General features: G+C 39.3%; 1 protein-coding gene across 5 annotated transcripts in view; it reads left to right on the top strand.

Annotated features, from left to right (window-relative positions):
- The window catches only part of STX17 (syntaxin 17), a 57,868-nt gene extending 44,159 nt beyond the window's left edge, over window positions 1–13,709 (top strand). For all 5 annotated transcript variants that reach the window (XM_043486640.1, XM_043486641.1, XM_043486643.1 and 2 more), the window contains 4 exons: window positions 4,105–4,220; window positions 4,298–4,348; window positions 11,942–12,028; window positions 12,753–13,709. In XM_043486640.1, the coding sequence (XP_043342575.1) occupies window positions 4,105–4,220; window positions 4,298–4,348; window positions 11,942–12,028; window positions 12,753–12,992 (494 nt within the window). In that variant the 3' untranslated portion in view covers window positions 12,993–13,709. The remainder of the gene's footprint in view (window positions 1–4,104; window positions 4,221–4,297; window positions 4,349–11,941; window positions 12,029–12,752) is intronic.
- Window positions 13,710–26,472: the final 12,763 nt, after the last annotated feature.

Genomic DNA, 26,472 nt, shown 5'->3' with positions numbered 1-26,472 from the left:
AATATTTGAATTTGATGAAATACTAGATTTTATCACAGGTATATGTACACTTGTATTGAACACATTGTGAATCATGTTTTTATATATTACTTAGAAGGTGTCTTTTGAATTGACTTCAATTTTCTTAAAAATGCTCCTTTGCAGCTAAGTTAAACCATGACTCCAAAGTCACTTTATCTTAATAGGTAGGTTTATATAGATGATCAGTAAAATAATTTCATTATGCTAAAGCTGTTAGAACATGAAAGAATTCAGGAAATGCTTTTGAATTAACTTAGATTTAAAATGGAACTTTTCCTAATGTAAAATGTAGTGGAAGTTCCTTAAATATTGTGTTGTGATTCTTACTGGAATCATTGCCCTTCCTGATATGTGGAGAGAGATGGGGGAGGGTATAGAGAGAATAGTTTAGATGCATAGAAGGAAAAGGTCTTATGTCTATGTTACTAAGCTTATTTTTCACATCAACTAAAAATATCTTAATGTTTGAGTTTATAGTCAATGATGTTTTAAAAAAATAGAATCTGAATAACACTGCTCAGTGATACCATATTCCACATGCACTTTACACGTGAGTTGCTTGCAAGTGAGTGAAACTGAGATTGTTATGCAGCAGCAGCAGTCTTGACTTCCGTGGACACAGGGTGAGAATTCTTTGGCCATCTTTCCTGCAGCTATAATCTCTCTGTGTTTCCCCTCAGTATGTCTGTAGTAGTTTGTAAAAGTTCAAAGTCAATGGATGAACACTGAGATAGTGATTTTTAATACAAGCTGGAATAAATGAATTACGGAAGTTGTAGAAATTAAGAGGTTCCTTTCTTAATTGTTAGTCATGCCTTGAATTGATTAGCAATGTTCTGAGTTGTAAGTTTACAGCAGGATTTTCCATGGAAGAGAACAGATTTCTTTGTTCTAAGACTCCATTTGAACTAAGATGCATACGCAGTTTGGTTTCAAGTGAAACGTAAATGACTTAAACATTTAATTATTTTTTTCATTGAGGGAAATCTTTTATGTTTGCTTAAAATGTCAAACATTTCCCATCCCTTCATTTTTAGATCAAGAATTTTTGTATGATAATCTCTCCTCATTTTGTTATACATCCTGGCATACTGCATTGGAAGCTTCTCTAATAGTACAATGATTATGGCTTTAAAAAGTCTTTCGAGTGATATTTACAAAGTTTTGCTTTACATTTGATATGTTAATGAAAAGAGGTATCATTATTTATCATCCTATTAAGGAAGTTGGAGTTCTTATTACAAATGGAATATTAAGTAGAAGAAAGATCTTAGAGTAATTAATTACTTTGAAGTAAAAAGTTTTTTTATCTGATAACTTAGGACGTGGAGTAAATAACTCTCCTAAACGTTTGTAAAAATCAGAGCTTTTAATATGTTGGATATTTGCCATATGCTGTAATGTAAAACTTTACTCTGTATGTGTTGATTTTGCTCTTCCTTTAAGGTAGGGAAATATATTCATTTCAGTTAAGATTCAAAATTAAAAGAACACTGTCAATTCTGATAAACCTACAAATTAACTTTTAATCAACTGACTGCCCTTCCTAAGCAATTCAAATAGGTTTTATTTATTAAGAGGTAAAACATTCACAAGGTAATGAAGGTAAAATAGTAATGCAGTTTTATAAAATACCATTCAGAGGGGCTTCCCTGATAGCTCAGATGGTAAAGAGTCCATCAGCAATCCAGGGGACCTGGGTTCAATTCCTGGGTCAGTAAGACCCCCCCTTGAGAAGGGAATGGCAACCCGCTCCAGTATTCTTGCCTGGAGAATCCCATGGGCGGAGGAGCCTGGCGGGCTACAGCCCACGGGGTCGCAAAGAGTTGAACACTGCTGACCGACTAACACAACCGCGTAGGCTTAGAGGAAAAGAGAAATTGATAGAAAAGATGAACTTAGGAGTCATAATGACTGACTTTTAGGAATACATCAGGTCACATCACTATGCTACTTTCCTGCTTATAACCTTTAGTAGATTTCCACGGTCTTCCAGATAAAGTCCAAAGTCTTTAACTGGGCTGCAAGGTACCTGCTAACCATCTATAATGTCTTATACTTGTAGCTGTATGTTTTCAACTTTATGCTTTGGCAAGACCAGACTGCTGATTTTATGTTAAGCTATACTGGGTATTTTTTGAGGACCTTTTTCATGTTGGTCTCTCTATTTAGAATTTATATTCCTGTCTTCTTAGCCCAGTAAGAAAAAATTAACGTTTTTTTAGTAAGTTGTTCCATAAACTGCACACCACATCAAACTCGGTCAGATGCCATGCCCAGCTTGAAACTCCCATAAACACTGTGGGTATCTGTATCTATTTATCTAGATATCAGTGCAGTCTCTTACTGTTTTAGGATTGCCTGTTTGTATGTTTACTTTTCTAGAATGTAAGTTCTTTGAGAACAGCTACTTCATACTGTTCACTTTTTTTATCCTTGATGCTAAACCCAAAACATGATGGATGCTCAGAAATATTGAAGTATTAGATGTTTTGAGCTTTCAGTAAGGAAGACAAAGGGAAGTAGACCTTCAGATCTCATCTCTCCATTTCCACTGCCACTGTTCTAGAGCACACCGTCATCATTTAGCACCAGACACATTGACAAGCCTCCCAACTGGTTTTCACTCTCTAATTTTTTATCTGTCGACTCCATCCTTAATCTGTTCTTCACACTAAGCTGTGGTTACCTTTCTAAATCTGAAATCTGATTATGGCACCCTCAATTTCCCAGTAGTCTCCAAATCCTTTTAAAAGTGCCATATTGATCTTAAGAGAAAGACAAAACTCTAATGTAATTTACAGTGCCATAAACAATGTCACCTTAGATTTCCAGCCTCAACCGTTGCTTTCTCTTGTCGTAGTCTGTGCTTCAGCTGTCTGGACTGGTTTCGGTTCCTAGACTTACGCATGTTAGTCTTTCTGACCTGAACATTCTCTCCTTCCCCTTCACGCTTGCCCCGGTGCAGCACGATAATTCCTGCTCATCATCAGGCTTTGGCTCACAGCCTTGTCGGATCGCTCTTTCTCTGCAAGTCTCAGTGAAACGCCTCTCTTCTGTGCTCACAGAGCATACCATACTTCCCCACATCAGAGTTCTCTTCAGACTGTACTGACCTTGCCTGTAAACCTGTCTGTCTCGCACATTATATAGTAAACTCCATTAACAGTAACAGCAGTGACAGTATTCTTAATAGATAAGCCAGGCACCATGTAAAATAAACATCACCTTATTTTACAAATGATGGAAATAAGCCAAAGAAATCAAAGAGCTAGAAAATAGGCAAACTAGGACTCTAACCCAGGTCTTTCTAACTAGGCCGATACTCCTAACCACTATGACTTCTTGGAACTGATTTACCTTAGCACATTGATTGACATATAGTAGGCATTTTATAAATATCAGTTTAATGACATTGGAAAGACCAAGGAGGAGGTAATAAGAAAGACTTGAAGGTAGAGTTTGGAGTATAAATTCATCTTTATATAGCAGTGTTAATGAGGAAAGGCTTCAAGGGTTGATGACTTAAAATTCAGAAAAGACATAGAAGAATGAAGGCCCAGGCCAGAAAACTTACTCTGAGGAGAAGGATGACAGTGTGTGCAAAAAGATACACGTGGTAAGAGTGTTTAATAACAATTTACTATTACCAAAAATGACTGATTTTTCATTGCTAAAAATGCATCATTTCCCTACTTTTAAAATCTTGTGAATCTGATGTTTATTACTAAAATAGTCAAAGAAAATGTTAATGATTTAGCAATGAAAAGTGTTATTTCGACTAGGTTATCTCTTCATAGAACATTGGCCAAATAGAATAGTTCTACTTTATGCTACTTCAGCATTTAGCCCTACTTGTTCAGACTGGGTAAGTAGTATTTGTAGTAATTTTCTTAGATGATTTTGTAAAATAATTAAAGAAATAGTGTTTGTTAACTAATCTCTCCATAGATAATCAATTTACTTTTAGCCTGAACTTAATTAGTAAGCATTTCACATGGTAATTGTTTCATGGAATTGATTCATGCTACCATCTTTCTAACAAAGCAGATATACTCTAAACATGAGGCTATGTTCATCCAGGAACATTTCACAGTACTGAAGATGAAGCTGATCCTCAGAGTATGACTCAGATTTATGCATTGCCTGAAATTCCTCGAGATCAAAATGCTGCAGAATCATGGGAGACCTTAGAAGCGGTATGTTAGAAATGATTTTCCTTTTGGCAGCTGTGAGGCATGAAAGTAAGTAATTTTCTCTTTCTCTCTCTTTTAAGGACTTAATTGAACTTAGCCAACTGGTCACTGATTTCTCTCTCCTAGTGAATGTGAGTACATAACTGTTTTTGACTCAGAGATGTTGGATTAATAGAATAAGAGGCTTTTATAAATTACTAGACTTCTGATTAGAATTTTAATAGAATTTACAATTTCTAAGACTGGTATTGAGCCATGGACCGAAGTCTTAATTGTCCTCAAATCCCACTTCAATTAAAAAAATTTTATTAAGCATTTTTTATATAGAATATACTGGGTATTAGGGTTCTGACAAGATTGGATATAGAAATAAGTGAATCCTGCTCTCTGCCTTCAGGGATTTACAGTGGGTGGCCATAAACTTGGACCTCACCAAAACTGAAATTTCAAGAATTATTGTTAAATGCAAAAATAAGATATGAAAAGTATTATTGGCCCCAAGGAGAAGTGTTTAATTCCAAGGGAAAGTTGCAGGTGTCATGGCATATTAAGAATAGTGTCATAAGATAGGTAGCATTTGCTTGAGCCTTGGAAATTGAGTAAAATTTCCACAGGCGGGAATGAGGGGTGCAGTTGAAGATACCTAAACTAGAACATAGAGTAGAAAAGTGTATTGGGCTTCCTGGGTGGCTCAGTTGGTAAAGAATCTGCCTGCAATGCGGGAGACCTGGGTTTGATCCCTGGGTTGAGGAGATCCCCTGGAGGGAGGGCATGGCAACCCACTCCAGTGTTCTGGTCTGGAGAATCCCCATGGACAGAGGAGCCTGGCAGGCTGCAGTCTGTGGGGTCGCAAAGGGTTGGACACAACTGTCCTTTCAGGAATAACAAGTGTTAGCAATGTGACTAATGCATAAGGTACCATGGGTAAACTAAGCAAGGAGATTGAGATGCCATTGAAAGCCATACCAAAGAATTTGAACTTTACTTTGTAGATATTAAAGAGCCAGTAGATTTTTGAGCAGATAGAGCGATGTGATAGTCTATGCTTCAGAAAGATGACTATTAGCAGTGTGAATAATTGCCCTGGGCGGGAGGAGATTATAGGTGGAAGGACCTTTGGAATCAATTGCAAGAGTTTCACTGAGTGCATGGTGATACAAATATTAATACAAAGGTAAAAGGCAGCCTAGAGGCATTTCTGAGGTCGACTTATGAGAAATTGGAGAAAGGTGGAAGAGTCAAAATAAATTAAGGCTTTATTCTACGTAATTGGGTGGCCAGTGATACTGTTAACAAAGATTGGGGAACAAAAGTAGATTTGGTGGGAAAGATAGAACAGATTTTTTGTCATTATTTTTGTAAGTTACTCTTATTTTTCCTTCCCAGGAATTATGGGAAGGGGTGTGTGTGTGTGTGTACACAGGTGCATGTCTGTTTCTGCATATGCTTCTGTCTGGGTTTAGTTCATTGTTCTTAATCAAACCATGAGTTAGGGGTTGTACATCTTTGAATTATGGTTTCCCTGACATCTGACTTTAAATTATAGGACGTTCCTAGGTCACACAATCTGAGGTTTGGAATTGCAAAGGACTTATGAGGCCTATTAATCTGATGCTTCTACTCTTGCTCAAGCTTCTCAAATAGATGATCTTTTGCCTCTTGAACAATCACAGTGCAGAGACACACTCATTCCATTTGGAGGCTCTAACTCGTAGAAGTTTTTTTTCTTATGTAAAGTCAACTTTGCCCTTAATAACTTCCCTCTGGTACTTTTGCCCTCTGAAACCCTGTCCTGAAAAAGTCTTTTTTCCTTATAAAAGTTTTTCACCACAGCCAACATAATACTCAACAGTGATAAGCTGAAAGCCTTTTCACTAAAATCTGGAGCAAGACAGGGAGGCCCACTCTCATCACTTCTATTCACCATAGAATTGGAAGGCCCAACCATGGGAATCAGACAAGAAAAAAGAAAGGTATCCAAAAATTGGAAGAGAAGACATAAAATTGTCAAGTGTATGTAAATGACATAATTCTGTGTTGATGGACATTTAGGGTACTCCCATGTCTTGGCTATTGTAAAGAGTGCTGCTGTGAACATTGGGGTGAATGTGTCTTTTCGAATTATAGTTTTCTCCAGATGTATGCCCAGGAGTGGTATTTTTGGATCATATGGGAACTCTATTTTTGGTGTTTTGAGGAACTTCCATACTGTTTTCCAGAGTGACTGTACTAATTTACATTCTCATCAACAGTGTAGGAGGATTCCCTTTTCTCCACACCCCCTCTAGCATTTGTTGTTTATAGACCTTTTAATGATGACCATTCTGACTGGTGTGAGGTGGTACCCCATTATAGTTTTGATTTGTATTTCTCTAATAGTTAGAGACATTGAGCATCTTTTCACATGCCTATTGGCTATCTGTATGTTTATTTCAATCTTCTGCCCATTTTTAGATTGGGTTGTTTGTCTTTTTTGTTATTGAGTTGTATGCACTGTTTGTATATATTGGAAATTAATCTCTTGTTGGTCACATCATTTGCAAATATTTTCTCCCAGTCTGTAGATTGTCTTTTTTTTTTAAAGTGATTTTCTTTGCTGTGCAAAAACATATAGGTTTGATTAGACCCTACTTGTTTATTTTTGCTTCTATTTCTATTACCTTGGGAGCCTGACTTAAGGAAAGATTGCTGTGATTTGTGTCAGAGAATGTCTTGCCTGTGTTCACTTCATGGTGTCTGTCTCACGTTTCAGTCTTCGGCCGTGTGGAGCTTGTGTCTGTGCGTGGTGAGAGACTGCTCCGACCTCACTGATTCACACGTGGCTCCAGCACACTTGCTGGAGAGACCGTCTTTTTCCTGCTGTGTGTTCTTGCCTCCTTCGTGTGAGTTTATTTCTGGGCTCTCTAATCTGTGCCCTTGATCCACGTGGCTGTTTTTGCGCCAGTACCGTGCTGTTTCTGTTACTGTAGCTTTGCCGCCGCGTCTGAGGTCTGGGAGAGTTGCGCCCCCTGCTTTGTGGGCGTTTGGCCGTGCTAGGGCTCTCCCCTTGCGGTAGCCCTGGTGTGCGGGCTCCTCGCTGTGCTGGCTTCCCTGTTGAGGAGCTCAGGCTCTGGGTGCTCAGGCTTCAGTACTTGTGGTGCCAGGCTTAGTCGGCCCACTGCATTTGGGATCTTCTCAGGACAGGGATCGAACCTGTGTCCCCTGCTCTGCAAGCCAGAGTCTTAACCACTGGACCACCGGAGAAGCCCTCTTGCTTTGTTCTTTTTCTTCAGGATTGTTTTGGCAATTCTGGTTCCAGATAAATTTTAGGATTATTTGTTGTAGTTCTGTGAAAAATGTTATGGGTAGTTTGATAGCATTAAGTCTGCAGATTGCTTTGGGTAGAACGACCATTTTAACAATATTAGTTCCTTCAGTCCGAGAGCATGGGTCTGCTTCTTTCAACCATCTTTCCTTTACCAATGTTTGATAGGTCTCAGGACATAAGTCTTTCATCTCCTTGGCCAAGTTTATTATGCCTAAGTATTTTTTTTATGTGATTAAAAGGAATTTTTAAATTTTAATCTTAATATCCTGCTACCTTCATGAATTCATTTGTCAATTCTAGTAGTCTTTATGTGGAGTTATTAGGGTTTTCTGTATACTACTCAGCTATAAAGAAGAATGAAATAATGCCATTTGCAGCTACCTATATGAACCTAGAGATTATACTAAGTGAAGTCAGAAAGAGAAAGACAAATGCCATATGATATCAGTTATACTTGGAACCTAAAATCTAACACGAATGAACTTATTTACAGACCAGAAGCAAACTCACAGACAGAGAGAACAGGCTTGTGCTTGCCACGGGGCAGTGGGCGAGGGCGGGATAGACTGGGGGTTTGTGATTAGCAGACTCAAATAATTTGTATCATGTATAGAGTAAATAAACAATGAAGTCCTACCCAGTCACACAGGGAAATATATTCAATTTTCTTGTACTAAAACATAATGGAAAGGGAAAAAAAAATTTTCAGCTTTTTGAGATCAACGTTATCCTTCCTCACCCAACCACACTTCAGCCTATTTTCTTCTCTTAAGAACCCTTGATTCTCTAATGTTTTTTCTAGAGTCTAATTTCTCAGCTTTTCAGTACTAGTTATTTACTCTAGTTTGTGGATTTATTTCTCAAAATGTAACACCTAAAATTGAGTACAGTAAATTGTTTGAAGCATTTTCCTTTTTTATGCTTCTGAATCAGAAGCAGCAAAATGCTTGAAATTTCTGAGTTAGGTATCTGTACAATCTGTTAATATAGTTGTGTATGAAAGAGAATTATATAATAAAAATATTTGTTTTTATAATCATGATTTATTCAATTTTTATAACTCAGAATCTGATGTAATGCAGTTTGTAAAATCTGTACATGTAGGGTTACACAGATATTTACATTTGCTGGAAATCATTAATATTTACACAATAAAATGGATGAGTTACAATGTATGTAAATTACACCTCAAAGTTGACATAAAAAGAAAACTAAACATGTACAAGTTCTCATTCGAAATGAATGCATTTCTCTTCCAATGAGATAGGCACATAAAAGGGAATTTAAGGGTTTGTGGCAACTTAACAAGTTATATTTCCTATTAGGTTATGTAAGCAGCTCCCAACCCCTAATCTAAGGAAGATTTGTACAAGAAAACTTTGGGTATAACCGTGGCTCTATACAGACGTCCTCTTTATAATAGTCTGTGTAAGGACATGAGACAGAATGCTATTAGGCAAAAGCTCAAAGCAGAGCCCCTGATGACTGTTCCCAGAGTGACTGCGTCCTCATGACCACATGGTCACGGACTCAACAGAAACTCCATTTAGACACGATACGATTTGGAAACATAACTGGAGTGACCACATCCTTTCATTATCATCACATGGACATGATAGTATTTAGGCTAATTAACCATGTATTTATGGAATGCTATCTGTGTGCATAGTATTGTGCTAAACTCAGTACAATGAAGAATAGAGAATAGTATTAAAAAAGAAGCTATAGGACAGTCAAGATAGTTACACAAAATTGTGAATGTGCTTAATATCATTGAATTATACACTTAAAAATTGTAAATTAAAAAAAAATTGTAAATTTTATATATACTTTTTCCATAATAATACTTGCAAAGCTGTTAAGAGATCCATGTATATTTCAGTAAATGTTAATTAATATCTACTAGGCACCCTCTTTTTTTTCTTCAGCCTTATTGCTCAAGTGCCCTCTTCTGTTCCTGCAACTGTGGAACCAGCCCTGTTTCTAGTCAAGAGGAATCAGGAAAACTCTGGGCCATTTGCTCAATAGCTTGTCACTATTGCTGCTCATCCAGTTTTGTCTCTGCCTTTTGCCACATCCTGTATGGCTTTTATACTTAAGTTTTACTCCCAGTGCATAAAAACTGGGTTGTAATTGATTAGATCAGATTCTTCCATTTATTATTTATGTGACCTTCAGAGTGTTAACAACACTTAGCTTTGTAAATTGATGGGAGGACTCCATGAGATATTGTCTTATTTCCCACTCCCTTCCCTACCCTTGGAGTAGGAAATGCCAACCCACTGCAGTACTCTTGCCTGGAGAATTCCATGGACAGAGGAACCTGGCAGGCTGTGGTTCACGGGTAGAGTAGGCCACGACCAGGCGACTCACGCGCGCACCCACTGCCTGCCCCGACCCCTGCGTTCGTGCCTTTGTTCCCCGCTGTTTGAGGCCCTCTCTGCTGAGGGTTCTTCTTCTGCCACCGCCAGGGCCTTTAGGCGTTTTCGAGCTGTGGTTCCTGTAGTCCCTCTCCTGTTTCTGGAGCCCCTGATGTCAGCACCGCGCTTACCCACCCTGCTTACCGCCTACTCCGGGCCAGGAGACTCTGCCCGTGTGTCATAGCGTTTGTGTGTTTGTTTCCGGGCTTTTCTGTGTATGAGTGCATATAATTAAGGTGAATGTACTATCTGTCTTTGGAGCTCAGAACCAAGATAGCTTAGTTGGTTGGGATCTAAGACTAAAGCTGGCCTTGAAAGCTGGCTGCAATTTAGAGAGAGAAGAATAAAGGAACATACCTGGAATTTTGGCATTAGTTTCTTAAACCTGTATCTTTCCAGGCACATTAATACAACTGTACAACTACCAACAAGGGGAAAACAGTTCTTCATGGTTTTGACTTCAAATGCCCAAATTGCATTCTACTTGACAAATATTTACTTAATAAATCACATTTCCCCCTAGAATCTTAGGTGCTCTTATAACTGCTTATTAAGATTCTGTTATTTTTTTCAGGCAGGTAAGGAAACCTAAGTCAGTGTTAAATCCATAAACAGATTCTTTGGAGAATTGTTTTCCTTTAAAAAGGAGAAGTCTATTCATTACTCTAGTTTGAGAAAACTACAGTGATCCTCATAAATGGTTTAAATCATTGTTAAAGGGATACTGAGAACAATATGAGGTGTCAGTGTTAAGTTGATGGTTGTCAGATTTGGGAGGCCTAGGTCAATGAAAGCAAACATAAGTAAATCAGAAGCAAAAGGGAAGGTTGGTAGATAGAGGTGAGGAGGCTTTGTTGTTTGGGGCTTGGTGTCCTGTAGTGGAATAAAGTTGTGTATGTATAGTTTGGCCCAGCATAAAAAGCCAGGGTCCCGGTGGACAAACAGGGTCCAGATTGAGCTGTGAGTGGAGTCTAGTTTGGCATTTATCTGGGGTCGAAGAGGGATTCTCTTCTTTTTTCTGTGAATTAAAAAAACCCTCAAAAGTAAGCAGTCTGTATGTTGATGTGATCATGCTTCATGGGTTTATACATGTGTGAGAACTAATCAGAGGATATGCCCTGAGCATTGGTTGTACATTATATGTAAATTCCATAGAAATAAAGTTTTCTAAAAATGGGAATATGTTCCTCTGTCCGGTAGTGAGTTCTTGTCCCTGGAGATGTTTGAGCTGAGATTCAGTGGCCACGTGTCAGAAGTGGTGCAGTGGGGCTTCACACAGCCGACGGGAAACTGCACTTCCACCCTGAGTCTGTGTTTCTGTTGTGTCAGCACAGGTGTTGCCATTTTCTGTAGAGGTCTTTATTGATACGTTTGATCTGAAACATTTTAACTTGTCATGATTTTTAAATGTATTGAAGTGTACAGGTGTCAGACATGGGGCAGTAAAGTCATTCACTGCTCCCCAGTGCATATCACAAATGGAACAATTTTATGGCAGATCAAGCCATATTGTATTATTATTCCTAAAACATAATAAGTTGTGTTTATTGGATCAAGGGCGTTTAACTCCTAAGACAGATTTGTCTGTTTGAAGCTGAATCTTCAAAGAAGATAAGTTAGAAAGGCTTTTTGGTTTGATTTTGTTTTTTTCCATCAAACCTCACATGACACGTAAATGCTTATTTGGATGTTTTTCCTCCTGGAAAGTAGATTCATTTGGAGAATAATATGTTTGTATGTTAGAATGGATTTTAGTGTGAGATGCTTTTTCCTATAAAGGTGCCACCCTTTTCTTGTCTAATAATTAAGTCACCCTCTTTTTTTCATACAAGTGAATTTGTACTTTCAACATGGTTTATCAGATGCTATTAATGAACCGCTATTAAGGCTGCAAGGCTGCAGTACCCAGGGCTCTGATTACAGGAATTAAAGTAGTGTGTATTGGCTGACCGCTGCTCCCCAGCAGGAACGCTCACTCATAATTCCTTTGCATCTAGTCTCAGCAGGAGAAGATTGACAGCATTGAGGACCATGTCAACAGTGCTGCTGCGAATGTTGAAGAGGGAACCAGACGCTTGGGGAAGGTGAGATCTGCTCCTGCCGACAGATCAGTGGGGCTCTGGCTCACCCAAGTGATCTGCTCCCTTTAATGTTGAGGGAACCAGCAATTAAGAAAATAAGGAAGAAATGACACATAGGTAGTGCAGGAAATCAATGGTGGTTGTAATATTCTACTCTAAGATTCCTTCTGTTGGGAGAGACATTTTTTCAGAGAGAGAGTAAACTGAAGCCCTGCTATATGGCCCTTGGTGTTAGAAAAGAATATTTTCAGGGTCGGGGAGAGGAGTAGAGAGGGTTGGAAGAGCCCAGTAGGGGCCATAGTTTAGGGACACGACAGCACGCGTGGTCTGGGTCCATTTATTCCCACAGAACGTGGCTTTTGACCCAGGTACATAGCATGGAATAATCTGTGTGCAACATAAAAGCTTTGGGAGTATCTGTGGCTCCTGAAACTGTTTAGATAAGCTAGCTAGCTAGTTAGTGGATTGACTGTTTTGCAAGTAAAATCAATCTGTAGCAGTCCACTCTTTGTAGCTCCTTTCTCTGAGTTCTGAGATCTGCAGCAATTAGAGGACCTGTGGAATACTTTCTCCCCTCCCCCAACCCCAGAACAATCTCTAAGGTTAATTATGAGCCTCGAGTTAAAGAGGCATTGCCAGGAGTAATGAGAGGAAAACGCACATCACCACAGGGAGGTATTCTCAACTCAATTTCTAAATTGAATTTTTTTTTTTTTTTTTTTTACAGGCTGCAAAATACAAGCTGGCAGCCCTGCCTGTGGCAGGTGCGCTCATCGGAGGAGTGGTGGGGGGCCCGATTGGCCTCCTTGCAGGCTTCAAAGTGGCAGGAATTGCAGCTGCGCTTGGGGGTGGGGTGTTGGGCTTCACAGGTGGAAAACTGATACAAAGAAGGAAACAGAAAATGATGGAGAAGCTCACTTCCAGCTGTCCAGATCTCCCCAGCCAAACTGACAAAAAATGCAGTTAAAAACCAAACTTCAGTATTGTTGGTGCCAACACGTCTATCCTAATGACGACCTTCGCTGCTGTTGGACACCCAGTCAGCTTTCAGAACATGATTATGTCCAAATAGTCGCTGTAGATGCTCAAGTGGGATTGAACTGTGATAAGAGGATGCATTTTGTTGTTTGCTGCGGTGTTAATGGAGATGTGAAAAATTGAGGAGCCTGGACTGAAGGTGTACAATATTTGTCAGATAAAGTTTAAGAACTGCCAGGGAGCAGATTTTCTACTTGGAAATGTGAAAACCAAACCTATAACTTTGATCAGGACTTGTGATCGGTGGACATGTTGGGTTATGGAAGGACCATTTTCAGAATAGTTTCTTCCATGACCCTGACTTGGAGACTCCAAGGCTAAGCATATTGTAAATATGCTTCTTTAACTTCTAAGTATACATTATTTAGACAGTTTAGCAGAGAAAAGACTGGAAGTTCAGGAGCTTTTCACATCAAATAGGGAAATCAGGATCTAGCAAGGGGCCCAAGTGAAGTACATAATGGAGTCCATTTGGTGAGCCCTGTTGCCGTTTGTCTAACACTGGTTTCCAGTAAAGGAAATAAATATTGTAAGAAAATGGAAAAAGAGGCCCAATTTCTCCTTCAGATATCTTAATTTGTGACACTAGCTGCTTCTCTGAAATCTATCTTCTGCCTCTCTGTAAATAAAGAACACAGAGTCTCAAGTCAGCCTGTCTCTTAACACCTCAGATATCTCGTCCCCTCTGCCTTTCAACTTTGTAATTTTGCAAAGTTCTTTGACTTATGGGATGAATTCTACCCATGTGTAATGAAGACTTTTCTCATAGTCTGTTTTTACTCTTTTGTATTGTAGAGAGAGGTGTCGATCTCCCAACGTTGTTAAGAGTTTGAGCTAAAAAATAAGCAAGGGGGGATAACCAGATCATTTCTTGGGGCATCTTACAATTTCAAGGGGCTCATGTACTTGCCCTGCAGCGAGTCTTTGACCCTATTTCTTCTATCTTTTCAGTTGGCAATTGGAGGAGCTAAGAACTAGCTTTCTACCTCACTTTCATTACTACCACCCTTTTCCCTAGGTTTTACTGTCTCCTGTGCGTTCCTTCACTTTGCACAGCTGCATTTCTTCCCGAGAATAGCATTCGTGCTTGCCTTTGCTCACATTCAAGATTGATGATGGGCAAGGCCTGGCACCAAGTCTCAGTCCTGGTGGAGGATTTGTGGTGCTAATTTCAACACTTGACATTGATAGCAAGCGTGACCCAGCCCAGCCCAATGTCTGTCTCAAATAGCAGGGAAATTTTAAATTTAGAAAAAAAGAATTTAAGATTATTGGCAGCCTCATCCTGTACCCTCAACTCATCTGAGGTAGGAAGGAACCACCTTTTGCCTTGTTCTTTATTATTTCCTGAGAACAGAGGAAAGGGCACCTATACCACAAAAGATGTGAGCTCTCTGCTCAGGAACCAGATGGATTCGTCAGGTGGTTGAATGGTTTATCACATCTCTCTTGCTGAGTTTACTCTTAATAACTTTTATTGATTGCTGTCTTACTTGTATGTCTAATCTAAAGAGACCTTTCTCTTTCATACTTTTTGCTTCTCACCAATGAATTCCAATGAGGCAACATACCATTTCTTATCATTATTGAATAACTGGAAAACATATTGCTCCCTGCTGACTTGTATCTTTAGTATAGTACTGAGAAGGGAGTACTTTGAATAAGCGTCAGATTCTGATCCAGTATTTGATATTAGATACCTGTGAGGTTGGGATAATTACTTTTGAGCTCCACCTTTTTATGTTTTCTGATCCTTGCTGTCCGTTTAACACAGGATGTTCGAGCCAGAATGAGGATCAGAATTGCCCAGGGTGCTAATTTAAAACAGAATTCCTATATTTCAATTCCATGGGTTCTAATAATAGCCATTCTCATCCTGTCAGCTAAAATTATAAATTTAAGATATAGTTACATCAAGATTCAGCTGAACTGCTGATTTCTGTAATTTCTAGTATTCTACGCTTCAGCATAACCCAGTCTTCATGACTGCATCTTATTGCTATTCTGCCAATCTAAAGTTGGCTAGCTCCCCGTCTTAACAGCACTGGGGACTCTTTACACTGTCAGGCTGGTTTCACTCAGACCTGGTGGGCCTTTTGTTGACCCTCACATTTTGTTCTGGGACCTTTCCTTCTCACTGAGCCGCTGAGGGACATCAATATGTGCTCATATAGGCCTTGAGTTTTTTTTTTTTTTTTTACTGCTCATCAGGATGGGAATATTACTCTAGGTAGAGTAATATTTTATGCTTAGGTAAGTTACAGTCCTTTTTTAAAGTTTTATAATTTAAAATTATTTAGAAATTGTATCTAATTTCCTCATTAAGAGAGCCTAATAGCCAACTTTTTGTAGAAATTTCTTGGAGTGTTTAATCAACTATGAATGATATACCTATAAACTGTAATGTGTTAGAAGTATCAATGAGTCAGTATGACACAGAAACCAGTCTTAAAGTTGAATTTAATGCCCTGTAGTATCAAATTAAATTTATCTTCTATATGATTCATGTATTATTTTTACTGCAGCAAGTTAGAAGTAAGGAACATTTTAAGTTCTTCAAATTTACAGAGGCTTATTTGGATACAGGCAGCATTCCTAAAGCCTTGTTGATATAATAATCTGAGAATTTCTCTGTAGAGCAGAGACTGAAACTTTTTGGTTGTAATCCGTAGTAAAAAAAAATACATTAATATCAAAACTCAGCATATGCATTATGGAACAATACTTAATGTGCAGTGTACTTTGTTTTTTATTGTTTTGGTTTTTAAAATATGCTAGTTGTAACCTATGAAATTGATTTCATAATCTACCAATAGGTGTTGACATTTAGTTTCTAAAAAGAAAAAAAAAAAAACCCTTATAGAGGAACTGATACTTAAGGAATATTTTCTGTTGGTCAGGCACTTCACTAGGCATTTTATAGCTAAGGAAACTGGGTCTCAGAGAAACTGAATAATTTGCAGACGGCTATTCAGCTGCAAAAAGGTGAAGCCAGGATGTAAACTAGGCCTGTTGAACTACAAAAACTTCTGCACTGTCAAACTGTGCTGTTTCTCTATATAAAATTGTGATGGGCTAGTCACTCTGCTTCACCCAAACACCCCTGTATTCTGTAAGGTAGGCTTGGTTTGAAGTTACATGTGCCATTCATTTACACTTTTCTTAACATCTTCTTTTTCCTCATCAAGTGTCCAGCAACTTCAGAGTTTTTAATGGTTCAGACAGTAAAGAATTTGCCTTCAGTGTAGGAGACCAGGGTTCAATTCCTGGGTTGGGAAGATCCCCTGGAGAAGGGAATGGCTACCCACTCCAGTATTCCTGCCTGGAGAATTCCATGGACAGAGGAGCCAGGTGAGGCTGCAGTCCTTAGGGTCACAAAGAGGACACAGCTGAGCAACTAACAGACACACATGCAATGCAGAAGTACATACTGCTGAGTCTGGTCCTTAGGCTGTAAATGTGTTTCCATCCCACACACATCCTGCATATTTCCTTATCTTTGTGGGTCATAGTCATCACTTAAGCAGTGTTTTTTATATTGAATCATAAAATAAACTCTGAAGTAATGTTTTAAAGCAATTATAACTCATAGAGTCAAGTTATTACCCTTTACCGTGGCACCCTTGGGAGGCCATGTACCTACTGTAGTGCTGGTAGTATTACTTAGAGTATTTTTGAAACTTTTCTTTTGGAATTGGCTTTAAAGACATTTTACAAATCACGTAAAAAAGCCACCTCAGTGTTTACTAGTCACAGATTGTGCTCCTTTCTCCTTACAATGTCTTCCTTCTTTAGTTTTGCTTTTCTTCTGCTGATTTAGCTCTTCTAAGCCCTGTGCAGGAGCCAATACCCTAAGAAGCCCCAGAAGATGGGTGTGTTGGCCAGAGGTCCAGGAGCAAGAATTTTAGGTTATCCTGAAACTGAGTGCTGGATAGGGAGAATTCTGTGAGTTCAAAGACCCTCCTCTGTGGGCTGCCCAAGTGCCACAAGTCATTTGCACGGGAGTGAGGACTGAAGTATCTATGAATCACAAGGGGCTGTGGAAGCTTAAATATAAACACTTGTGTACCACATTTTTCTCCAGTGAAAGTCACAGAGGCCAAACCAAGCCATTCTTTGTTCTCAGGGTCCCCTCTGCCCTTCATTGCTGCTACTCAAGAGCTCTGGGAAGAAGGACGCAAAAGGACTTGGGGAAACGGTTCTCCTGTAAAACAGGGCATTTTCTTCTCTTGTGATGAAGTGTGACATGGTGGTGGCTATCAGTGCTCGCAATGTTAATTAGTGAGAGGCCTAATAAAAAATAAGGAAGCTTCCCCAGTAGCCTAAATTAATGTGAACAGTTCAGGTTTTGTGTTTTTATCAACACGTCGTGTTTCTAACAGGAGTTGCTTAGTATTTATACTGATTAATTTGACACCATTTTACAAAGACACTTCTTGGATATTATAAACAGTCAATGGTAAAAGATCCATATATTATCTATATTACTGCCCTCAGAAATTATTGGTATAGACAAGACAAACATCTATGCAATATTAACAAAAATAAATTTATTTAAAAACCATGAAAGGTGTCAAAGGCAAGTGATTTCCCCAAGGTTAAAGCTAGTTAACACAAAAGTTAGAATTATAACCATGGTCCAAGAAAAAAAATCCTCAAATAATTTAACTGAGTTTCTGTTATGCCATATCAAGTTGCTTGCTGAAGTTTGTGGTCTTTCAGACCAACATTAACATTCCAAATCAGTCAACAGCTCTAGTGGAAAGAGAATTCACTGGGGAATCAGGTCAGGGTTCTAGTTTTGTCTTTGTCTATTGTAGTAAGCTTTTACCCAGGGTGGCTGCTTTCTCCCATTCTCTAGCCAGGGATTCCCCCAACCTAACATTCTCCATTCTTTATATTTAACCTCCTCTTGGGTCTTGTCAACTGTTTGAATGTTAGTTTTTTTCATTTCTTAGAGCTATTCATAGCCATCACTCTAGTAAAAGACTATATTACCTCACATCCCATGCCTTATCCTCCCCAACTTTAGACCATTCCTCACATCACCATCACAAAAGTCATCTTTTGTTTTTCTGCTGAAATATTTTCAGCAGCTCCTATTGAATAGCTGATCAAGTTTGTCCCTTCCATATTTTGGCCCCAGCTTGTCTCTTCAGACTCACTACTGAAAACCAGACATTCTTAAGGTTTTTCTATGGTGAAGGGACAAAATGGTTATAAACTATGTTTACATTTTTTCCAGATTAATTTCTGTAACATTACGTTTTACAAAACTAACCAGCTGAGTTTTCTTTAAGCTCTTGAACAAGCCTAAAAGTTGTTTCCTAAGAAGAAATCTTTTGTCCCCCCCGCACCCCAAGAAGAAAGTATATTCAATTTCTTAGCCTTCAAACAATGTCAGTCTTGCCAGCTGTGCATTGGATAGCCAAAGCCATGAGAATTTTAATTTAGCAGCATAGAAACTCCAGATGAGAACTGACTATTGTCAAGCTCCTGTGAGAAACTTGACTGATCAGTATTTGAGGAAAGCACCCAAGAGTACATTTCTCAAGTACTAGAGATTGGCTAATCACTAAAAGAGATGTTTACCTGGGTTTCATTAATTAACCCCCCAATGATGTCTTCCATTTTACTGCTAAAACCTTTGGTGTTAGCAAGGGTCAGCACAAGAAAAGGCCCAACAGTGAGAATTTCTACAATTCTGTAAAGCCTCCTGAATTCACTTATTATGTTGCTGAGTGGTGCTTATATAAGGAAACATGCAATAAATTCACTTATTCAACAAACATTTAACAATGCCTGTTGTATGTTGGGTGCCAGTGCCATGTGTAGAAAATATTAGACTTATAGAATCTACCCTTGTAAACCATTCAGGCTGATGAATTCAGACACTCGAAGCAAGTAAATCACCATAAGACATGGTAAGTACCCTAAGAGAGGAGAGCAAAGTATGAAGATACAGAGAATGGAGTGACTTGTTCTGCCTGAAAAAGAAGGGGAAGACATTGTAGAAGATGTGGTATTTGAGCAGTGCTCCGAAGAAGAATATGCCTGACTGAAGACCGGATTTGTAAGCTTTCAAGTGGCAAAGGAATTGCAAGTACAAAGGGTTTAAAACACGAACAAGTATAGTGTGCTTAGAGAAAACGAAGGAGTTAAATGTGAGTGATGAAGCTGGTTAGATGAGTATACAGTTTTTATATGTGTGTGTGTCTGTATTTAATATATACATTTAATAATTATTTGTTTAAATGGATTCTTTGTATCAGATAAGACTGTTACAACCCTCCAAGTTCTTTGTTTTGCCTTCGCTGCCAGAGAAGTTAGTAATGAAACTCACATTTGCCTGGGCTCTTTGTACATGCGGCGTGCTTGCTTCTCTTCCCCACATGTGAGAGATGGTTTGTGCTTTCTTGCCTCTGTTGTGAGATCCCCTGCTTGACACAGAATGTCTGCTTTCTTCCTATCCTGTTACTCATTCCATAAATATTTATTGAAAACCCACTGAGAAAATAGTCATGAAATTTACTTTTGCCTTTTAGTGTCCAAAACCTTCATGGCCCAGTTTCCCTTCTCTGTGTGAGTATTTCTTGACAACTGCAATTCATTTGGCTTTCATTTTCACTTGGGGCTAATTCTGCAGTGTTTAACTTAATAGGTATAAAATTTTTCATTTGTGGTAGTGTGGTCTCTCCAGCTAGAATGCTAGCTTCTTATAGGGCAGGGACTGTATCATCTGCTTCTTAGAGTATTTTACAACACAAAGTACAGTGATGAGAAGGGAAGCAGCAGCTATACCCGTTAGTGACTCCTTGATGATGAGTAATGAGGTCGTGGCATGTGTGTTTTGCTGTTTACGGAGATGTGTATTGTAATGTTAAAAAGCTTCCTAAGACATACCAAGCCTTTGCTCAGCCCTCACTTTTGTATGTTAACATAGGAATGAATGATGCAACAGAAGAAATCTGGAAAACATCTCTGGGACTTGGATATCATGAACTGAAAATTTCAGAATTTCGAGGTAAAGGTATTCCGTTTTTCCAATTAAAAGTCATGAGTTGGAAGAGAGAAGATGTAAACCACTGAAGGAATGATGTGGGAGAATTGGGTTATTTTCTGTCTTACCATAGAATTAGTGGTGTCAGAATAGTAGGAACCCAAGAATTTATAATCTGATGGTCTAGTATGGGAACAGAATAGGGGCAGAAATTTAATTGCTCTGTCCGGCAAGCAGAGATTGGAATTAGGTAAGGGCAAGGTTCAAGTTAGGAAGTAGGCGTTTGACAGGATTTGAACCAAGGTTTCTAATACTCAGAGTCATGCTTGTCAGTTAATAGGAATGAAGAGGAATGAAGTGCTCCTCACTAATTCTCCATAGGTCTTAGTTCCTTTTCTTTCCTTTCTAGGTTTTATTGTTTGTAACAGATTGCTGCCTCTTTTCTGGGTTAGGGTGGGGGTCAACAATTCAGGACTTCCTTAGTGATCCCCTCCTTGCATCCCCAATTCCCCACTGGTAACTTACCCATCTTACAGGGTGGTTATGAAGATTTTAACATTTATACATATCGAGTGCCTAAATGGAGCCTGGCTCATAGTAACTACAAATGTTAGTTGCTACTGTTATTGTTGTAACTATTATTATTTTTCCTTGAAGTTTAAAGGAAAGGCACATTGATGAAAAATTAACGTGAATAGTGTTAGGGAGACACCTAAAATGAATGGAAAGTGGAAATGTTAGTCGCTCAGTCGTGTCCGACTCTTTATGATCCTGCCAGGCTCCTCTGTCAATGGAATTCTCTAGACACGAATACTGAGTGGGTAGCCGTTCCTTTCTCCAGGGGATGAATTCTTAAAATAACTTTTAAATGGCTTAGTTAACTAAGAAGTGGTATAATGATGACAGATGCTTGATAGAAAGTAAATCTTAATCTCAATTAAGAATGATACCCAAACATGAAAAGGTGTGACTCAGACGGTAAAGAACCTGCCTCCTATGTGGGAGACCCTGGTTTGATCCTGGGGTCGGGAAGCTCCCCTGGAGAAGGAAATGGCAACCCACGCCAGTCTTCTTGCCTGGGAGACCCCACGGACAGAGGAGCCTGGAGGGCTGCAATCCCTGCGTCAGAGTCGGGCTGACACACACGCTTAGCAACAGGGCGATCATCTGTTCCAGCTGGTCTGGGATAGTCTTGATTTACCTCTTGCTGTGGTGAAATTATTGCTTAATGCTCCCTTTCACTCTCAAATGACCTCAATTGGATAAAAAAATTACACTGTCACCCTAGTTACACCAGCAGTGGAAGTAAGTGTGAAGTTACCACAAAAAAAACAAAAACAAAAAACCTGTATTTTGAAAGAATTTATAGTTTATAGGCTCAGATTAAAAAAAAAAAGGCACCCTAAGGTTAGTGAGCGCCTGTGTATGTGATCATGAAGTACTGCCCGCAGGAAATAAAGCATGCCAGAACAATGAACTTGGGCAAAAGTCAAAATCCAGGCAGAAAACTGGATTCCAGAGAGCAGGGAATTTACCTTCTAACCCAAGGAAATTTCTGAAGTGGCGTATTCAGCGTTGTTTTAAATCAGAAAGCCATGCTCATCATGAAAACATGAAGAATTATGGAGAGCCGATTAGGTCAGAATAGAGGCCTTGTTTTTCCCTTAACTATGTGCTTAGCCAGGGGCGCCCTGCGCTGTCCCTCTTCTTGGGCGACGGTCACGGCAAGATAACAATCACAGTGTCAGGCTTCCAAGACTGATCTGATCTGATCTTACCCAGGCAAGTGTGCACGTAGAGGCAGGAGAATGGGCATACGGCTTTCTGCCTGGAGCTCACCCCAGCAAGTGAAGCACCAGGCCCAGCACAGATCGGCTGTTAGCTCTGACCTGAGTGGCCGAGTCGGGAAGGAAACGACGGGGCAATAGTCACTAGTAATCCTTTGCTGCTGAAGTAAGATACTCAGAAAATAACAGCAGCCTCTGTTAACATAATGGGGCCTCCCAGGTGGCACAAAGAATCCTCCTGCCAATGCAGGAGACTTAAAGAGATGCAAGTTTGATCCCTGGGTCGGGAAGATCCCCTGGAGTAGGAAATGGCAACCCATTCCAGTATTCTTGCTTGGAGAATCCCATGGACAGTCCGTGCGGTTGCAAAGAGTTGGATGGACACCATTGAGCATGCACGTACATATTAATGTAATTCTCCTACAGGGGAGAAGTTTAGGAAAGTATAGTTCTTTCTGTTCCTAGGCAAGAAAACCACTTCTTATGGGAAGATTCCCTTGACCCCCAAGGCTGCACACACACCTCCATGCCCCCCGTGGTTAACTCAGAACAGCACCTAAAACATTCTATGATAATTTTTACTTATCTGTTTTGCTCCTTCACTCAACTTGGAAGTCTGTGACAGTAGGGGCAATCTCTTATTCACTCTTGTATCCTTATCCTGGCAACAGTAGATTAATGCTTGCCAAATGGTAAGTGTATGTTTTATAAACCACATGGGGTATCTTGTGAGTTCATTCTAGTCTGTCCTTCCACAAGGCTCCGTGACTGAGCTAGGGGTCAAATCCACCTCCCAGAAAATGTGTCGTGTTCATGAGGAAGTTTCCAGCACTCCTGCAGGACTCCACACTGCCCATACGGGCCTTCCAGCATCATTCTGAAAGTTATGTCTCTGTGGGCTGGTGCCAGGTTTTAGTCTCTTCTAGAATAAAACTATTAAGATGCCATCATCAATTTAGGATATAGGATGAAATGTGACTGGCTATCAGATAATTGGGATTCACAGATGATGCAGCCTAGTCCATTCCAGTTATGGGGATGCTTTCTTGTCCCTTATTCATACATTTATTATGTAATTTGACTTTTTTTTCCCCATCACATAGTAATCACTTTAACAGTGCTCTAGGGTGCTAGGAATCAAAGATGGAGCAGTTTGTGCTTCCAGAGCCTTCACATGGTGATCAGGAAAAGGGATACATATACTTCCAACTTCTTTTAGACTGGGTATTCTAAAGCACGTAAATAAAGGGCTGTGGGACCACAACAGGTGGTAATGGTCCTGGGCATTGAAGGATGGACCGAAGGATTTACTAGGCGAGGTGGGGAAAGGGAGGGAGGGAGGAACGGGAGCACTTTGGGGGCAGATTTGCAAGCTGCACTCTTCCTCTTCCAGTGTCTGCGAAGCCTGTTCTCTGAAGGCGGGCTGGCCCTTCCCTACTGTGCCCTGCAAGAGGGGCTGTGACGCTTTAGCTGAAGGCTAGGTCTGTCACCAGCACGTGGATTCACACAGCTTCCCATCTGAGCCAGGTACAATTAAACAGTCTAAACAATAACTAAAACCAGAACATCTTGTGGCTGGTCATCTGAATTTTGAGTCAAATATTCATGACAAATAAGAAGTCTCAAATATAGAAATATTTTACAAATATAGTTTTATTACTTGGAAATACATACAAAAATTCAAACACAGCTAAAAAACAGTTGCCAAGCAGCAGTCCTATCCAATCTGTTTTAATGAACACATAAAACAGTTATAATCAGCATAAGACAATTTAAGTTCTAAAACAACTTACTGTCTTCAGGGTCTTTAAATATTGGGCTTAAAACTGATTATTCTTTATAGCCATTTAATCATTCCCCCAACTATAAACTACTAACTGTAATGGTTTTGAAAACTGGAATAATGTTTGTCCATTTCTAGTTCTTCTGTTACCTTATGATCTCCATGGTGTCTCAAAAATTCACAGCAGTTGCTGACAGAAAACATTTGCAACATCCAGCAGCTCTCTGTGATGCTGGAGTTTGGGCCTAAGAGCCCTAACTATTCAAGGTGGCAAAATTTTTACTTCCTGTTTTTGCGGTTTTGCTCATGTCATTTATTTTTTGTCCAAGCACACTAGGTCTCTTTGTCAGAGAAAAAAATAAAAAGTGAGTTACTCTGTTTTTCCTGATTGTTGATCCAGTATACTCCTTTATCTATTTTTCTTTTTGCCGTGATTCAGGTTTTAAAATCTTTTTTGGCAGTGTTAGCATTTTCTGCAAATTTAAGCTCATTCTGAGCTTTAACATATCTAACACTGTTTTTTATATTTCACTTTGCTCTTTTTGGGCCTTATCATGCCAGTTTTTCCTTCTTTTATATGTAATCTTTGACAAGTTGACTTCATCAGAGAGCTCTCCATGAGATGCTTTGGTTGCCCATTCTCTGCCTTCTTCTCTAGGTTCATTTAACTTTTAAAAAATGTTCAGAATTTCATCTAAAGTAAGTTCACCCTTTTATGGTCCCCCTCACTACTGTAACTATTTTTAAAAAAGCAACTGGAAAAGGTAGTGGGCTGACAAGCAGTAGGGCCTGCTTTTAATTTTGGTTTTTTTTGCAACTTGACTGTGTTCTTCAGTCTAGTCTAGCATCCTTTCTTTCACAGCTGAGGAGCCTGAGGCCTGGAGTAGATTGGATATCCTCTGATTCACTGAGGTTAAGGGGAAGAAGTCTAAATTTTAAGTTGTAGATTCCTAAAGTTCTCTCTCTACATCCAGCTGGTGACAGATCCCTATGGGACCTCTTGTATTTGTTCCTCTCCATCTCTGGTGTCTCTGTCTTAGCTCTGCCTTTCTTTCTCCTCCACTGAACTCATTTAATTATCTTGAGACCGCTGCTACAGTGTTATGAACATACTGACTTGCTTAAATTTGTTGATGGATCTCTACTGGGTATAAGATACAGTAAAAACCTCTTCCTTAGCTTGGCATACAAGGCACTACACAATCGGCTCCAACTTACTTTCCCACTGTCCTAGCCACAGGCCTCCTCCGCACCCCAACCCTGCACTAGCCCTGTAGCAAGAACTTACTTTCTCTAATGCATTTCGGCTATTTTGCACTTGAGCTTGTTAGTGACTTTACAAAACTGGGCACCACATCCTGATGAGCGCTGAGCATTTCAGGTATAAAAATTACCCAATGTCACTGCATATCTCATTCATTCAATAAACATTTATTGATGGTTGCTGTCCCGATTACAGGCATAGAATTTAGTATCCCTGCATGCTGCAGTGGCTTCACCCTCTGGAGAAGACAGTGACCGCGGCAGGGCTGCAGTCTGACAAGCCCCCATATAAATAAAGCCTCAAATCCACTTACTTTAACAAGCCGCTTAGATCATATTGTGTTACCTTAGATCACACCGAGCATGTGTTCTTCAGGGCCTTTATCATGACTACTCTCAAACCAGTTCTGTGCAACCCAATTCTTAAGTGTTATCTTCTGTTTACTATTTTTTAAAAGCCAATTACAGGATTACAAATTTATTCCAGTCAATTGCAGATGCTGCTTTTGGTTTTGTATGCTTGCTTGTTTAATGTTTTTAAGTTTTCATTCTGACCGCCTCACATTTGGTTCATCTTCTGACCTGAAGACTGTAGCTCTGATTTCAAAGTTACTGATTAAAAGCAATGGAGAGAACAGAACTAAGGCCCAAACTTTAGGAAGCTCTGTCCTGCTTTTCTAGCATTTTCTATTAAACATGCCCCATACTACCTTATTAACATTTATTAGTCTAAATGAAATGATGGGTAAGTCATGCATAACAAAGAATTTTAGGCTGATTTTTAAAAATAACAATCATTAAATATCTATTATAAATATTTATTTTAAAAGAATTGAAAGATGTTACATATATTACATACTACATATAATGGCACATGTCAGCCTTTTAAGCTTAAAAATAATCTTTCCCCAAACTGGGATTGACTTAGACTCCAAGTATAAAATGACTCTTGGCCTATAGCACCAACCCAGGCCCAGGGGAAAGCCAGTTTTGAACCTGTCCTCTGGCATTGGGCTTCCTGATATGACACCGAGGGTCTTCTCCCTCTGGTTCTGCTCCCTGGCAGTACTGAGGCCTGGCACAGGGACCCATTTGACTGAACGCTGCAGGCCTAGGAAATCCGGGAATCTAGAGGACACAGGGTCCTCCTCAACAATTTTACAATGAAAAAAAGTGTGCCTTATTGTCTTTGCTTTTGATCTATACAACTAGAACAAGACTACATGATGGAAGAAGGTTGGAATTCCTGAAATACATTTTCTCTGCTGGTTTTCCTCTTTGGAAATTTAAGTGTCATGATAGGAGGAGCCTTAAAAGTCATCTAGTTCAATACTGGTAATCTGTTCCACTAGTATCTCCTTTTCCTCAGATTTAGGTATAATTCAAAGTTTTAAATGCCATCCATATGCCACTTTGTTAGACAAACACATAGAAATTTAATAACACTTTTCATTTTTTTTCTTAATTTATAAGGATAATTCCTGCCAAATGTTCTGGCTTATGGCTCTCCTCCTCTTCATAGTATGTTTAAGTTGCACATTAAGAATCCAAAAAATACCACTATGGAATTTTCATA

This window comes from Cervus canadensis, chromosome 14 (genome assembly GCF_019320065.1).
Source record: "Cervus canadensis isolate Bull #8, Minnesota chromosome 14, ASM1932006v1, whole genome shotgun sequence".
In the NCBI taxonomy this organism is placed as follows: domain Eukaryota; kingdom Metazoa; phylum Chordata; class Mammalia; order Artiodactyla; family Cervidae; genus Cervus; species Cervus canadensis.
The sequence above is the reverse complement of the archived record's forward strand: the minus strand, read 5'-3'. Positions and strand labels throughout refer to the sequence as shown.